The sequence below is a fragment of the Prionailurus bengalensis genome, chromosome A2 (genome assembly GCF_016509475.1).
Source record: "Prionailurus bengalensis isolate Pbe53 chromosome A2, Fcat_Pben_1.1_paternal_pri, whole genome shotgun sequence".
Taxonomy (NCBI): Eukaryota; Metazoa; Chordata; class Mammalia; order Carnivora; family Felidae; genus Prionailurus; species Prionailurus bengalensis.
The window spans coordinates 40483695-40501713 of NC_057348.1; the positions used below are offsets into that span (position 1 = coordinate 40483695).

Sequence of the window (18019 nt, forward strand, 5' to 3'; positions counted from 1 at the left end):
CCTCTATGTCTAACTTAATTGAAGACAGCTGGCCTTTCGCATCTGCGTTCAGTCATTCCTGCTGTGTGATGGCTTCTAGAAAACTCTACTGGACTGTACATGCAGCAAAGAATGAGAGCAAAAGAAAAAAAATAACATCTTGATGTTTATCAAACTCTTGATGTTTATGAACATAGTTTTGACCCCACAGACCTCCTGAAATAGTTCCTAGGTGACAGTATTGAGAATTGCCACTCTAGAAAGACACATCTGTGAGCTAGGAGTCCAAGCCTCTCACGCTTGGTGGCACCTGGGTGGCTCAGGCAGCTAAGCCCCCGACTTCGGCTCAGGTTCTGATCTCACAGTTTATGAGTTCAAGCCCCACATCTGGCTCTCTGCTGTCAGTGCAGAGCCTGCTTCAGATCCTCTGCCCACTGACCCCCACATCCCTACCCCCGTCCCCAAAAATAAATAAACATTAAAAAAAAGAGCATCATGCTTGGGGCCGGGCAGAAGAGCGGAAGGGATACTAATTCAAAGGCAACTCATGGTTGGTTTTCCACTCTTACGATCAATTACATAGTATTTGGATTTAAGAATGAAAAACACTTGTACCCATTATGCCTGAAACAGGACTTACCAAAGCGATTATTTGCCATAGCTATGCCCCTTCCTTTGTACAACCATCTAGAATCGTTTCATGTGCAACATGTTGCTTTCACGGAGTAAGAAACACAACTGTGTAAAAGGAAGTTCACCAGTACTGTGATACGGACCAAGGCATTTCATATCGCGGATCCAAGAGGCACAGATCTTAGCGACAGGAAGTTCTTTACAACAGACCTGTTTCTGAGAGAACGACTGTCCCAGTAAAAATGAAAAACTAGTCGGCGACACAGAGACGCACATTGTTTGACGAAGATGCTGAATGTCCTTTTCAAGTCGGTAATCCCATCATCGGAAAGCGCCTCATAGGCTCACCCGCGCACGAGGGCCCTCAGACAGCCGCCTCCTCCTGCCTTCACAGGGATGAAAAATAGAGTGCAAAGAAGGGTCACCGAGGACCACGGAGACACAGACAGAAGAGGCACATACAGTAAGGGCCGAGGGTGCCCAGGGAATAGCTTGTATAATCATTCTCTGAACTTCCTAAAGTCATCAGGGATGCCGTGAGAGTCAGCAGATGGACGCGAGAACTTAAGTTCACTTGACTGTGGAAACAACTATCTCGTTCAAGCACATTCCTCCAGCACACAGACTGCGGTGCCTGTATGTCCGATACCTGTCATTTGACCTTCCTGGTTTTTCCTGATGTATGATGAACACAGGTGTCCTCAAACCAGAGTTTCAGTCAGAGGGAATATTCTTCTGGGAAGAGCAATGACAAAAACCAAGTGGGAAGATGGAGCCAAGTTCATCAAGTTCTCAAGAGAGAAGCGGAGTCTCTTTGGGGGTTCGCACCAGCAGGCTCTGGAGCCGATGTCACGTCCCTCAACTCTCTCAGAGACCCGCCCGATGGCTCTGCCTTTCCTTAAGCTCTTTTCAGCTTTCTTCTGGATCGTGACGATTCATTAACTTGGTTTCTTCCTGCTTTGAATCTCACTCTCCTTTTAATTCCTACTGTACAATGCAGCTACACACACACACACACAAACACACACACACACACACACAAAGCTGATAAACCACCGCGCTCAAGGCACAGACCAAGCTCCCAAGCACGCAGATCTCACCCATTCTGCTCTGCCCGGCCTCCCCTGTCTACTGTCTAGCAGCACTTCCTGCATTAGGGTCCTTCGCACCTCATGTCTGTGCACATGGTGGGCCCTCGGCTTACACCACCAGCTCCAGAGCCTTCGGTGTGCCCCTTAAATCTGCCCCCCTCTACCCCTGCAATGGGGGCCCTTAGCACTTTTGCGGCTTCCTTTGGGCACGCTTCATACTGTGTGGTCCTTCTGTGTTTACATCTCTCTTCCTCACTGGGGAAGACCAGGCCTAATTCAGCTATGGATGCCCACCCCTCCCCCCAACCCCAGGGGCTCAAAACGTATCTCACAAATTAATTCAGCATCTGATATTCACTAAGTACCCCCTCAGGTATGAGGCACCTCCCTGAGTTCTGAGACCACAGGAGTGACCAAAATGGGCACAGAATCCAACTCTCACAAGAAGATCAAGGCCATAAACCTCGGCCTTTTATGCCTGCTATGGTCTGGATGTTGTGTCGCCCGCCAATTAATGTTGAAATTCTCATGTCCAGGGTGATGGCATTAGGAGGTGGGGTCCTCGGGAAGTGCTTAGTTGATGAGGTAAGGGAGAGCTCATGAACAGGGTTAATATTCTTGTAAAAGAGATCCCACAGAGCTTCCAGTCCTTTCTGCAGGGGGATGATACAAAGGCATCTGTGAAGGAAGCCCTCAGCCAGAGGGGCTGCCCTCTGATCTTGAACTTCCAGCCTCCAGAGCTGTGAGCAATACATTTTGGCCGTTCATAAGCCACAGGATCGACGCTGTTCTGTTAAGCAGCCCAAACGGACTGAGATTCTACCTTTTGTGGGATCAAAGTTGTTCCTATGAGCCTGGTAAACCGAGTCATGGCCAGAGATTCAAATCCACCACGGGCTGAGGAAACAGTTTTGTGTCTTTTCGTTAACCTTCCCCTTTGCTGGGGGTGGTGTTTCAGTAGCCTGTCTGAACCACGTTTAGTGCTCGAATGAGGAGTAAGAGCCGCGAGAAAGCCAAGTGTGGATGAGAATCACATCACCAGCGTGAAGAAAAAAAGCAGCCGCAAAGAGGTTAGAACACACAAACGCACGAACGTCACAGGAGCTGAAACCACATGGAACAGCAGCTCTAAGTGCAATTTTGTTTCTGAAAAGCTCTCTAAGCTCAGAACATCTGCGCAGGACCTCAGCTCCTATTTTTATAAACCAGAGCACGTCCTCCCTTTGGAGTGAGGTGATGCTGTCTGGAGGGCATCTGCTGGGCTCCGGGGACCCGAGGAACACCCTGGCTGCCGGCCACCGCCAGCTCTGCCATTTTCCCTCGAGGCAGTTGGGTGCCAAGGCGCACACAAGGCCTTGGGAGGGGCCGACGAGGCTAGAGCGAGGGCCACCTGCTGCACCCACCCACGGCCACCGTTCAAACACCACGCGGGCGGACAAGCCCCGGCCACCGGGAGCTGCTTCCCGAACCCCAAAACATGCCACTGGACAAGCCACCAGAGCAACAGGGATCCGTCACGGGGAGGCTGGGACACGCGTATTTTTGTGGAAGGTAGCCAGGGGAAAAGAGCTCCAACAGGCCTCAACTTCGACAGAAAATTCAAGTTTCCCAGCGGGCATGAAGCCTTGGGGACACCCCAGTGGATGCTTTTGTTCCTTGAAGGCCCCGCGGCACGCTGTGTCCCCGCTGGTGCTTGCTACCGGAAGTGAGTGCGTGCCTCCATTTCCCCAGCTAGAGCTGAGATTTCTGGAGGGTGGACTCCTGACTGAGTCATCTCTATGACCCTCCAAACCCTCTCCAGACTGAGTTCCTCACACAAAAGAGGGAACACACCCTTGGCTGTGGCTCAGGGAGTCCGGTGAGGAAGGGAGGGTAACGGGTCAACCTAGTCCAGCCCAGAAGAACAACTCGTGGGGTATAGGAAGGACATTCACAACCTCCTGGGACCTTGGGTTTCCCCATCCTGCAGTGTGGCACCCACCTCCCAAATCAGGACGACAGAGGCCTCCCTCCACACACTTATTCTAGAAAGCCTGTAAAACTTCTGTGAACACAGCCTGAGGGTGTACCATAAGCCAAAAGGGAAGTGACAAACCTGGGGAACCCAAACCCTTCCAGAATGTTCTAGAGCGGGGGGTGGGGAACTTCTACCACAAAGGGCCAGAGAGTAAGTATTTTACATTTTGTGGGCCAAGAGAGGAAATCGAGGACACTACATAGGAACCATTTTACAGTGTAGAAAACACTCCTCATCGGCAGGCCGTGTGTACACAGGCTGAGGGTTGGATTTGGCCTGTGAACCAAAATTTGCCCACCAGACTGTCACAGTCTGAGCAAAGAGCTCATTTTGTCTGTGTAACACGATGAGACACTGCTCCCTCCTCTCCCCGTGTCATGAGGAGAAAACTGAGGGGCAGGCAGGCAAGGTGACTGACCCACGCACACACGGCGGGTAAGGGCAGAGACGAGACCCAGATTCAGATTGGGTAACCCCCAAGCCCGTGAGCCGCTGCACATCCCTTTGTTTCACACAACCTACCGTGTTCGTTACGAACACTGGTGCAGGCAAAGAGGCTCTAAAGGCCAGGTCCCTGGCGGGAAAAGTACGAGGAGCTGCAGAAAAAACGCTAAGTCACACAACGTATTCACACTGATGCTGACCGACACCCAAAATCTGTAAGTAACTGGCCTGCCTTTTGCTGCAATGGCGATGTGTCTCTGTCTCGTGCTGGGTATCAGTTTCCTTTTTGATGTTTACAACCACCCAGCAGCCTGACCCCAGGTGTCCCCCCTGAGGCCGGGGCCTGGGAAACGTGTCAGGTCCTCCTGGAGCCTCTTTGCCCACCTAAAAGTGACAGACTCCTCAAAGGCTACATTCTGAACACCATGAGGCGTGAACAATTTTGTAGCTCTGTGACCAAGCTCCCGGCGACCCTGGGGGTTGTCTCAGGCCTGCTGCGAACCACGCAAGTCTGTTCCAACCACTGGATGTGGGATTCCTGACAGCAGGAAAGAGGACTCCAGGCCTGGAGTATAGGCAGGAGATGGAAGAGAAGGAGACGTGACAGAGACAGGTGTGTGAACACAGTGAAGACGACTGGAGAGGACGTCAGGACAGGATCTGGGGGAATTAAGTTGGGGACATGCACATCCTTCAAGGTCCTGATGGGGTAAGCCAGGCTCAGCTCTGTGGAGACTGAACGCGGGTGACCGAGAAGAGACAGCAAGCGACAGGACCACACCGCCAGGATGAAGGACACTGGGCAAGAGGGAGGAGGGAGAGATTTGGAACTCACACGGCAAGAGCACCAACTGCGTTGCTGTGGATTCAGAGAAATGACTAGAATAACAGGCTGGGAGAGAAGTACATAAAGGGACAACTGAAGGGGACCAAACCTTGGAGGGAAAGAGGAGGACAGGGGACTTCACCTCAGTATGTTATAGGTCACAGACTGTAGGCTGGACCCATGCAACATCTTCAACGTTTTGGGTGAGGTGCTAAGCAAAAAACAAAATCCCGAAGTTTCACCTAAAACGTGTAGTTTCTTTGTCAACTTTAGATAAACCCCCCAAATCCGATACACGGGTGGCAAACGTGTGTCCCCTTGAGGTGGGGGGGGTGCTCTGTGGTCCCCACTTCCCTCGTGGGCCTCCTCACTGGCCGGTTTAAGTGGCCGTGGCAATACGGTAAGATAGAAAGCATAAGCGGGTGGGTGTGAGACCGCGGGTGGAGACTGCAGGCTGGGCTCCTCCGCCCGCAGGGAGGAGGCAGCGCGCCCCGACTCGGGTGTGCTGGTGTCGTGAGCTCACCCGGGAGGGGGCGTGGGAACCAGGCTGCTCCCAGCTCACCAGCTCTGGCCGGGCTGCTACGAGGAAAGCAGCGGCCAGACTCCGTGCTACAGGTGGAAATAAAAGGCTCGCTTCATACCTACCACCAGTGATTCACACCTTCGTACTAATTGCCTGCTCTGAGCCAGACACTGTGTAGGGATGAACGAGAAACATAAAACCCTTGCCCTCACAGAAGAGCCACCCTGCGCCTGACCTGTGGCTACCCCAGGACTATCGAAGCTCTAAGTTCAAGGATGGCGCCCAGGTGTCAAACATCGACAATCCCAGTAGGTCGACCTTGGCCTGGGTAACTTTCCTCGCCACCCCTTCCCACTGGGGGGTGGCAGGTGGGAGGGAGGAATCTTCCCATTTCTACGCTGGTCCATTCCAAATTTCCAGCCATGGGGGATCACCATTTTTGATAGATGGCCCCAACACAATGTACTTCGTATTTTTCTTTAAAGCTACTCCGTTGTTGGGGCGCCTGGGTGGCTCAGTCGGTTAAACATCTGACTTCGGCTCAGGTCATGATCTTGCGGTTTTTGAGTTCGAGCCCCATGTTGGGCTCTGTGCTGACAGCTCAGAGCCGGGAGCCTGCTTTGGATTCTGTGTCTCTGTCTCTCTCTGCACCTTCCCCACTTGCACGCGCGCGCATGCTGTCTCTATCAAAAGTAAATAAAATGTAAAAAAAAAAAAATTTTTTTTTAAAGCTACTCCCTTGGTTTTATTTAAATAAAGTATTTTTGAAAACAAATTGATTATCTATGGTACACGGGAAACCATTTTCATCTACCGTGTATAAAAATTACCACAAAAATAATCAGGAATTTAAAAACAGAAAAGGGGCTCATTCCCGTACCACACAAGATCTTCTATCCCGTCATGTTTAACATGTTTTTGGAATGAACATCCACTTGGCACTGAATTTCAGCCACACCATGACGTTTCCCATGCCTGTTTTGCCAGTCTTCTCTGTCTCCCACTGTCCCTCCTATGCTTGGGTCTGTTTTATGACGACACCTCCAATTCTTCCAACCCTACTGTCCTTTTATTGAGCCTGTTAGCTCTACCTAGAACACCCTCTGCATACTCTGCTTCCTGAAATTTGAATTCCGAGCTTTTAAATCCCATTCACATTAAAGCCAACCCCAATTTCACCCAACAGAATTCACCTAGGTGAATTCGCCTAGAATTCTAGACCCTAGGTGCTGGGCTACAGCTTTGCTGCAATCTGCTGTTTGCTAGTTTCTTGGGGGCACGTCTTTCTGTCTTCCTAACCATTTAAACCAACAAACATCATGCTAAATGTTCGCAATGGAATGGTGACTCCAACCAGCTTCTTCCTTCTAAGGGGAAAGCTGCAAGTTCCTAAAGACAGAAACCCCACAGTGTTTTATGACTAATAAATAGCTTCATTACAGTGATTCATCAATAAGCAGGTATTTACCAAGCATCTGAACTGCACATTGTACCTACTGAGGGAACAGAGAAAAACTGTGAAACCTTGTCTTTATATTCAAAGAGCTGACACCCTCCTCTGGAAGACAGGACTGAACTATTAAGGGGGAAGGGAAACTCTGAGCCGAGGTTGAGGAGAACAAGACCATTGCTCCTAATGGCCCCCATGAGATAATTATAACAAAGCTCCTCGGGGCCATGCTGCTGGCTCTGCTGTAATTAAGACAGCCTCTGCGGAGGAGGCAGGGTCTGAGCTGGTAGTGCAAGATGGAGGGAATCTGGACGAGGGAAATAACCCGGGTGGTGTGGTGTGTGCGGAACAGCATGGGAGAGAGCCTGCTAGGTGGAGACGATGCAGGATGTACGGGCCATGGTGGGAAGTCCAGGGGAATGATGGTCTTGAGGACACATAAAAGGTGGGACAGAAGCCCCGTCTGAGGAAGCGGTCTGGGACTGGTGTATATGCTGGTGGGAAGGGGGGGAAAGTATAAAATGGCCAGAGGGTGACACAGGGTAGAGGCAGGGACGGTGAGAAAGGGCCCAGACCCGAATTCCGAACTGGGTGTCCTAATGGGCAAATTATTCGGTACTTTTCTTGGTGGACGCCAGGTTGAACTGCCAAAAGCGGGTCAGGGAAATGCAGCTTCTGCGTTTGAATGTGGGCCAGCCTCTAGGACTTAGGACCAACCCCTGCCGTAGACTGTTTTTTTCCGACAGCTCGCAACTGAGCCAGAGGCTCCCGCGCTGTTCATGTCTGAAGGAATTTGCGGTACAGGAAAGGCGCGAGCTGGATGGAGGGCTTGGGCGCTAACGGGGAGCTAATTCTTTATTTTAAAATCACTCAAAAGATAAACAAGTAGTTGAGAAGAAGAGAGTTATTTGACGGGGAAACAAAAAGCCAACGTGGCAAAGGGAGGCTTCCTAAGTCACTTGTACCACTAAGGTTCGTGTGGTATCAAGTCTGACGCTACTTGTCAAGCTTCTATCCTGGATTTACTTTTGATATAAAACAGCACTTCAGAGAATAAGTAGGCAAACAATATTATGACCAATGGCTTGTTTTAAGAGAAAAATGCTCTCACAAATGGCAGTACTAATTTTTTAACATTCTCTGGGAAAATACAGCAACTTGACATGCCTGAGAACTGGGTAAAAACTATTGACATTGTACTTAATCTTTAAAACTGATATATGTGTGTCCAAAAGCTAATAAAGTTCCCTCTAATATAAATGGGGGGGGGGAGTAAAACACTAGATCACAGGCCACACTCCTATGCTTTCGATTCCGGTCTTATGGGCAGAGCCCAAGGGCAGAGAAAATTGAAGTGATTTAAAATAGCCTCTGATAGGATATATCTGATATTAGTGGGCTTGCTGAAGCGAAACCATAATATCGGAGACATACAAAGGTGTAGAGCCCGTTAATGTGCGTCCCAATGTTTGGATGCCTGGGACTGCCACATCTTTCAGGTGACCCGTCCACGGGTGGGCAGAGCTATGCAGGATAGTATGAATGAGAAAGCCAGTAAGTGGGTGCTCCGAAACCACATTTTATTTTATGGGATGAACGAAGGAGCACTGAGGGCACCTTCTTTCCCTTTACACCTTCCCCCTGGATAGGAGTCCCCGCCAATACACGGAGTTCTGCCCATCTCCTTTCTGGGTCCCCCTGACATGACCTACCTTGGGGCAAGGCAATTCCCCGCTGGAAAAGAAATAAATACACAGTAATGTAGACGGAGGGTGTTTGTCAAAGCTTTGCTTGACCAAGCCGTCCCACAGTCCCACTTGCCCAGCACACACGCTAACCTATTAATTGTACTGAACATGAGACTGTTAGTTCTCTGCCCCTTGGGAGTGTACAGACCAGTAAAATTATAAAGGGGAAAAACATCTAACAGAGTAGCCAAATGTATGTACAACCTTGTAAGGACTTCTAAAATAATCTGTTAGGGGGCGCCTGGGTGGCGCAATTGATTAAACGGCTGATTTCAGCTCAGGTCACGATCTCACAGCTTCTGAGTTCGAGCCCCACATCAGGCTCTGTGCTGACAGCTCAGAGCCTGGAGCCTGCTTCCAATTCTGTGTCTCCCTCTCTCTCTGCCCCTCCCCTGCTCAGGCTCCCTCTCTCCTCTCTCTCAAAAATAAATATTAAAAATAAAATAAAATAATTTGTTAGTACCTCAATTGGAAAAAATCCTCAAAGATACAATCTAAGAATTTACAAAACAGAATAAGTATGTATTTACAAAGTACTCACTGTCCTATTTAGCTGTCTGTAGATACATACTCTGTAGGAACATACTTTCTGCATGCACGGCAGGTGCAGACAGCAACACATCCCCGGGAAACTCGAGAAGAACATGCAAACCGGGATGCTTCTGGTGACATGAAATTTCCCTGCCTGGAGGGAAGAGTTAACCAGGGTGCACAGAAGGATGGAGAATGAAGCACTGTTTCTTATCCTTTGCTTCTTTAAAATATTGAATTGGAGGTGCCTGGGGCTTAGGTGGTGAAGCATCAGCCTCTTGATTTCGGCTCACGTCACAATCTCACGGTTCATGGGAATGAACCCCTCATTGGGCTCCATACTGACGGCACAGAGCCGGCTTGGGATTCTCCCTCTCCTTCTCTCTCTGCCCCTCACCTATTCTCTCTCTCTCTCTCAAATAAACTTTAAAGAACAAGAACGAAATACTGGACTGTAATGCTGCAAGCCAACCCGTTTTGTCTTGTCCTCTTAACTTGTGCCTTCCGTGTCTCCCATGTGCTCAACTCAGGTCATGATCTCGTAGTTCATGAGTTCAAGCCCCACGTTGGGCTCTGCGGTGACAACGCAGAGCACGCTTGAGACTCTCTGCCGTCCTCTCTGCCCCTTCCCTACTTGTACTGTCTCAAAATAAATAAAAGAGCTTAAAAAAATAACTCCCCTCCACCCCAAAGTTATCTGAACTGGGAGAGGAACAAACTCGGCACATCCTTGCTCTGACCGTCCTCCCATCGTCCCACTCCTCCAGTTTCTAAGGAAAAGGGAGGCCTCTCTCCTTCTGAACTCAGGTTCTTGGCACTCACAGAGAGGATCTCCCCAGCTCCAATCCCTCCCATTGTGTTGTCCATGCCAGCCCCTGTGATCTTTTTCCTCCCCAGGCCTGTAGACATTTCCTCACTCTGAAGACTCTCAAATCCTCCACCCCCCACCCTATTCCTTCTCCTACTGTTCACTGCGACACTTCTTGACAGAGGATTCTACAAGGAGGTACCTGTTGTTCTTTCTTACCACAACACCACGTGATCTGGTTTGCTCTCACCATCCCTTCCTCCTACAGGCAAACACACTCTACCAAAACCATCCCACCTATGGTCACAAGGACCTGTCAAATATCACAACCAAGAGCCTTTTGTAAGGCCTCGAATGAACCGATCTAAGAAGGAAGACACGGAGATCCATGGTCCAAGTTTTACCTCCACTAACTTTAGAGATAATTAAGTTGCAGCTCAAAAAATTGGGAGCCTTGTGGCCAACGTCACCCCGCCACTTACTGGCAGAACTGGAATGTGAGCAGAGCTCTCTGGCCATTATGTTAATGTTCTTTTTCCCCCTAAATACCACCACCTGCCTGGCTTTCCCTGTAAGGTCTGACATTGTTGATCATTCTGTCCTTCTGAATTCCTCCTGAGTCCCCCTGATAGTACATATTCCTGCTCTCCGTGAGTCCCTCCAGTGACTCATGATGGTTTTTCCTTCTCCTCCTGCCTTCCAAGTGAATATAGACGCACTCAAATGTTATTGTCTTTCCAGGAGTCAGCAGAGGATCCGAACAGCCTTCTGGCATCTAAAAAAGTCCTTTCATCATCTGTAAATAAGCACCTACTGTGTGAGGTTCTACAGAGCCGAGGTGCTGGGGCTCAGCCTCTAATTTAGCACATACCCCCGGGACTTGGTGGCTTTCTTCCTAAGTCTCCACATCCTCACTGAATCACACAGGATTGTCAGGAAGACCACGGAGAAAGCTTTTTTGAATTACTCAGTAGAGTGGATGGCTCACAGCATTCAGGGTAATTGGTAGATTTTGGTTTGTTCTTCCTAAATCTTCATCACTAATGCCTGTCAGAGAGGACAGCAAGCCCTAGTTCCTTCTCGTGAGTAGCTCAGCATCTGTAAGGCCCCCAGACACACAGACTAAATGGGACCATCAACTTCACATGTGCCATGACAGATACAGGAGAGGTAGTGCGGGGAAAACAGGGTAAAGAGTTAATTCCACTTAGGACTTGAGAAAAAGCTTTATTTTGAAGAGCCGAACAATGATCTGAACCTTGCTTGCCCTCCTGGGAATTAGGTTCCTCTAGCGGCCACACGCAAACTTTACATGAAAGGAAGCTTCTCAAAAGAGCGCTACTAACATGTCAAGAACCACCCCCCCAAAAAAACCATTTAATTACTTAGACATTGGGGTGCACCCAAATCACCCCTTCCTGAGTGGGTAAGATGGTGGGGTTAAATGCAGATTCCTAAGCCCTACCCAAAGAGGCAACCATTCAGCAGACCCAGGCACCCGTTTTTCACGCAGGTGGTCCATGAGTCATAGGATGAACACGCAGATTGTGACGTGGCCCCAAAAGTCAAAACAGGCATCTTTCTATTTAAAACAAATCACCATGACCACCACCACCAGTGTACAATGCCTATTAAGCACCTTGGATTTCTCGCTATGATGTTGCATGTGGTATGGTTGGGGTCGTTAGGCTGATGTTCATGAGCTTTTGAACCTCTGCTTCTTGTATGTTTCCTTCCATTCTATTGAAGCCTGGTCTTTGAGACAGAGGAGGAAGAAACCACAGATAATTAAAGCTTAAAATATTCTTATTTCATGGTGGGGATAACAAGTGAAACTACAAGTAATGATGTAATCCAACTTGTCAAAAAGGAAGAAAAGAGGAGACAGAAGGCAGGACAGAGCCTTGGGACCCGGCATGCCATGTCATCTTGTAATTAACTAACTGATCCTTTAAACTGTCAAACTCAGAGAGGAGCTCCATGGCCTGGCGCCTGATTAATATTCATATTTGGGCACTGGATGCTCTGATTTAGGTCCCAGTGGTTGTAGTTAAATATCAGTCTTTAAAAAAGAGAGAGAGAAATAAAAACCTGCCTGGCCAGCCAAAATCTCCAGGTTTTACATTCATAGGGAAATGAGGGGAGGCCACCCTGAAGTCCATAATCCATGGCAAGAACAAATCCTCCACGGATGCATATTGATTTCTGCATCATGATGAGGACTTGTATATTGAAAAAATAATTATTTTGCTTCTTCCTACTGGCAGCCACATTGTTAATCACACTCTGGGCCTCATTGTTAAATAAGCGAACAGCGCGTGTAAAATTACATAGCATTCGGTAATATAATCAAGCTTTTAATTTCAAACAAAAATAATTGAATATGTAATTTAATCAAAACATGCTAGAATCGATCATTTAAACTCTAATAAGGGGCAGCCTGGACTTTGATTCTTCTAGCACAGGCTGCAAAAGAATATATTTCCCTCCCTCATACGGACGTCCCTGGATGAAAAATATACTTCCGTCCAGGGTAGAACAAGTACCTGTACTAACAAATGCATTTTGCAGAAAAGGCAGTTTGCTTAAGAAAACAAAACAAGCCCCCCCGACCCCCCCCACCCCCCCCCATGGTGTGTGAACCCAGGTCACACTTGCAACCATCAACAGCCAGCTGGACACCCTGGGGGTTGCTCTTCCAGAAGGTGGAGTCATGAGGAAGGTTCTTCGGAAGCACCGGACCAACCTGGCCTTTGCCTTCACGCTCGGGTCACATTTTAAAAATCAAAACCCTTCCAAGGAAGAAAATGATTCAACCCAGCTTCACTGTGACTTCCAACAGCAGCGGCTTTTAGGAAAGACTTCCCAAATTAGGGGCACCTGGTGGCTCAGTCAGTTGAGGGTTAGACTTCGGCTCAGGTCATGATCTCATGGTTAGGGAGTTTGAGCCCTGCGTCAGGCTCTGTGCTGACAGCTCAGAGCCTGGAGCCTGTTTCAGATTCTGTGTCTCCGTCTATCTCTGCCACTCCCCTGCTTGCCCTCTCTCTCGAAAATAAAAAAAACAAAAAAACTTAAAAAAAAAAAAAGGTTTCCCAAATTATAATTTGCCCCTTGTCTCTCATGGCATAAGTCCATCCCACAGTACCCTATCCTGGATCGAGACGCCTTGCAGCCCATACACACTTTCTCCACTGTAATTCCTCTTCATCCTATAGAACTTACTCTCAAGCTCTTGTTAAACTTACCACTATGCTATTTCAACTTAGATTTGAAAATGGGTGACACTGCTAATGAATGCTCCATCTTGGGATCATAATTCACAAGCGTACTGAAAGTAAGTGGTGTGGAACAGCTAGACTCAAGTTGATGAATTCAGCCAACAGATATTGAGGCCCAACCATGTAATCAGATACATTAATAAGTCTCAGTTCATTTCCATTTGGTGGGGAGAAAGGCCATACCACTCGTACAATCAATATATTTTTAATAAAGGAATAGCCCACTCCTAATAAATAAATATATACATTACAAATGATTGAGAAGAAACTCATGGCCGAGCTGGTGCAGGGCACAAATTTAAATTCCAGAAGGCATTTATGGACTTTTACTAAGCAGACGAGGACAAGGATGAAAACCACCCAACAGCATTAAGATTATGTTGTCTGGGTCAGAGCCACCTATGAAACATCAGAGCTAAATACCTCTGGAGCAAAGACCAGCTGATGGCCACCCATTAGGAACCTTGGATCTTTAGCCCCTTTGGATGAGACCATCAAAGTTAATGGTCAAAAATATCATTCCCTCTGACAATTATTTCTAAGATGACTTGGAAAAGTTCTCATGCTTTAAAAAAAAAAAAAGCTGACACAATGCCAAATTCACAAATACCCACCACTACTTGGTGGGTCTAGGCCATCAGGGAAACCTACCGTCACTGCCAAGCCTGACCTGTGAACTCCGCATGGGGAGGAATCCAGTACCAAGGCAAGGAGAGTCTTGACGTCTCACTTCAGAAGTCAACACACAATGTCAGTGCACTGCTTGCCAGATGACATCCTGTGCTGTGTTCCTAGGAGCTGCAAATACTCCTTCGGGAGGAGAGCAGACTTGGGGACACCGAAACTGGCTCAAATCCACAGGCAATAAAGTAATTAATGGTGTCTTTCAGGGCAAGCGCAGTAAAAAAATAATTGCTCTCAAATTTTTACTGCTAATGAATGATTGGTGTAGTCAATATTTGTGTTGTTGGGAGTGGACGTGTGTGTGTGTGTGTGTGTGTGTGTGTGAGAGAGAGGGGGGGGGGGGAGAAACAGAGACACAGAGAAGGAGGAAGAGTCTTTTGGATGCAAATACCCAAACCAGTCTATCAGCCTGGTTAACAACTTTGAACCTCCAGACCACAAATACTGAATACGTTGACTTTAAATGTCTAGGGGGAACATATGCCATGGATCAAAGAACACACTGATTAATCCAACAGAGACTAAAGTCTGTCACTTTGGTCATGGTGCAAAAATGAGCCAAACAAGGTCACTAAAGAGCGTAAATAGATGGGAGAGAAAGACCAAAGTTAAACTGGTTTCAAAGAGGGGCTGAGCTGCCAACCCCCTGTCTAAACGTGACTGGATGAGGTCCATGTATCTCCTTCCCCGGCTCATCTGCCCGCTTGTGTTAAAACAGCACTTCCCCTTAAGACAACTACCAGCTTGCTGACGCCAGGTAACTCTCACTTATGCCGTAATCATTTACTATTACATTAGGTCATCGGCTCTGCCTCTACTGAAACGCAGGGACGCTCCAGCTTCTCATCACACACGCACAGCCCTGTAAACAGATGTAAAGATAACTCCGCTCTTGTTTAATGGGAAATCGGTTCTCATAAGTAACAGGAATCCACTGCGAGCATGAACAGTGAACCCAGAGAGAAAGTTCTGAGAGCCAAACACAATTGGATCTTGGCTAGTGTACCTAAGAAACAAGCTGCCGGGTTTTTGTGTGTGTGTTTGTTTGTTTTTTAATGGGCCAGTTTGCCCACTGGTTAGAACACAGATGCAGCTGAGGCCATGGCAGTGAGCCTGATTCCCATGTGAAGAGGACAAATGGCCTTGTAGCTACAGAATAAATCCTTAATCTCCACATCATTCCAGAAATATGCACTCTTTGGGCGGGGGCAGAGCACATGATTAAAAGACAGAGTCAGTATGGTGGGTTAGTAGCAGGGTCTCAGGCAGAAGTGGGGGGAGGCAGGGGGGGGGGTTAGACTGGGCCACAGACACATTTCATTTCTCTGCCTCCAACATGGGGATAATCATTTGTCATCTTCTGCCAAGACACCACAAAATATCTGCCACAGAGAATTCTCTAAAACTGATGTGGGAATATACACCTTGTGCAACTCTGTTTACATCTGCTTCCGTCTCACTGTGCCGAAGACAGAGCTGTGTGCTGGGAACTGCATGCTCTTACAGGGAACAAAATAGGAGGCCGAGTCAGTTCGGGCTGGGCCAGGCTTCTTGGTTGCCCTCACTGCCGCCTCCACGGTATCATGATTCATGCGTTGATTTAATACTGGGAATTCCAAATCGCATGCGTTTTTTCCCTTCAGCTCTCTTTCTGGGCACCCTATTTTACTTGGTTCCAAGTTTTGAGTTACTGCAAGGCCACCCCCCACCCCCGGGCAAACCAAGCTAACGCTTCACTAAGAGGATATGGTTGAATAATTTTGTAAGTTATTCATGAAGTAACAACTGGTCGGCACCAAAGCAAGCTCTGCAAGGGAAATTCTTTTTAACCAGCTACATATCTGGGGTGTTTTTTTTTGTTTTGTTTTTAAGTCCATGGCAGTTGTCCTTAACTTGTTCTTCTGCATAATTTATTGGGCAGCTGTCAAACAAGCATGTTCTCTTGTCGCGTATCTGACATCTGTACGCTGAGAAATGACATTGGAAATGGGCAGCAAACAAATGGACACTCCGAGATTGAATAAATGACAGCAAAGGAGTACAGTGAGGAGAGAAAACAGTTGGGACGAAGTACACTACATCCTTTCCCAGCGGGCAGGCCTATGAATGGATTTACTGTTAATTCTTCAACAGTCCACAGGAATGGACTTATTTCACAGAAACACTTACTTCACAATGACTGGCAAGCTTTTAAAAATGCACAATCATTTTAATACATGTGAATTTGTCTTCTTCTTGCCTGAACTATACACACACACACACACACACACACACACACACACACAAACTATATATATATAAATTATGCATAATTTTATACAGCCTATGATGATTTTATAAAGTCAACAATGTTGATACCGTAATGAAACACATGGTTTGAGAAACTCCTAAATCTCCTGAAGAGAACGCCTAATGCCCGCGAATGGGCCAAATAACGCAATTCTGGCAACCTCACCTGCACAGACAATTGATCTCCCTGCTAACCCATGAAGCATTGTTGCTCAGCTAACACACTCATTCTTTTTGATCTCTTTCCATCTCCTGCATTGTATTCTGTGCCTCTCATCTGCATCCAACATCAACAGGTCATTTGCAGAGTGGTCAGTGTTGGCCAATATAAATAACTATTATAAAACCTCTAGCATGTTTTAAATCAACAACCCAAGTGGCCTACACTGTTTGAAGAATAAATTCCAAATATTTTGATGACAGAGGGTAGCCTGGGCCTGTGAAAAGTACAGGTACAAATTATCATTAAATAATCGGATCACAACAAGCTATTCTAGCACAACGTTCTCTATTTTTAAACCAGCTTGAAAATAAATAGAGATGACACCGCCCCTTGGGCAGGACGGTAAGCCTGGGCTTTGTACCACAGGCAGGTGTGTTTCAGATACGCCTGAAATTACCAGTACATACGTAAATCTACAAGAACCAGAGAATTCGAGAGCTCAGAGCAACTCAGAGCAGGCAGAGGCGGTGACTCTTAGTCTCTAGCTGCCTCTTTCTCTGCCCCACCCCCAAAGCCCATTAGCAATGACCAACCCCCCCACGCTCACCTGAGCAAGGCGATGCATTGCGACATCAATGTGCCTCCAAACAAACTCTCCCTTGACAGAATAGAAACGGGCTGATGTGAACAGTCTAAGAGTTGCTGATGTCTCCCTTTGAGAAGGATATGTATCCTCACTCCAGATTTACCACTTCTGTTTGCCCAGGTTGTTATTGGAATTAATCTGTATTATCTAAGAACACAATCATTAAGCTGGGTGGAGTAGTATCTATAAATGCTAAGGACCAAGTGGGCCAAGAAAAATATTGACCATGACCATGATGAAGATCTACATGTTACTGCCATGGAGAGATGACTAGAACATGGTGCTGAGAAACAGGAGGTTCTAGAACAAGCACAAACAGTGCAGCAGTATTTTACATGTAACTCAAAAGGTGGATAAAACAATGCAGGAGTAAGTAAATATATAACATCCAGAGAATGTTTACTCACATCTCATCTCTGTGTACGGGGATATCAGCTGATGTGAAGCCTCTTCATTATTATTATTATAAACATTTTTTTCTATTGATACTTTGGTACGATTGACTTCTCATCCCTAGGATATTGGTCTTGAATTTCTACACTCTCTTGGTGCACCGGCTGATTTCTTCTAGAGTTCCATCCAATTCTGCATCTCTTATTTCAAGGTTTGATTAGTAGTGTACAACTGAACCCTTACCATTTTGGAGTTCCCTTCCCAATTTTCATAAAAAGTTTAAGTTTTTCTAATTGGGAAAAGAAGCTCTTTTCACTGTGAAGCAAGAATCACGCTGAGTAATGACCAAAGATGATACTGAGATCATCATCACAGATATGCTGTAAGCATCAGTCGGCACCATGCATGCATTATTTAATCCTTATGATGCCTCCACAAGGTAAAAACTCTTGCCTAGCATATTCTTTCCAGTTTGCAGACAAGAAAGGTGAGGTCGAGAAGGTTAGGTAACCTACT

General features: G+C 47.2%; 1 protein-coding gene across 2 annotated transcripts in view; it reads right to left on the minus strand.

The window, feature by feature from the left end:
* PDZRN3 (PDZ domain containing ring finger 3) overlaps positions 1 to 18019 on the minus strand; it is a 240508-nt gene that overhangs the window by 52461 nt on the left and 170028 nt on the right. The window contains exon 1 of one of the 2 annotated variants that reach the window (XM_043587945.1): positions 17072 to 17186. The exons of the other annotated variant lie outside the window; for it this stretch is intronic. Within the exon in view, the coding sequence (XP_043443880.1) occupies positions 17072 to 17089 (18 nt within the window). The 5' untranslated portion in view covers positions 17090 to 17186. Of the gene's footprint in view, positions 1 to 17071; positions 17187 to 18019 lie in introns of those variants that run through there. 2 annotated transcript variants of the gene reach the window in all.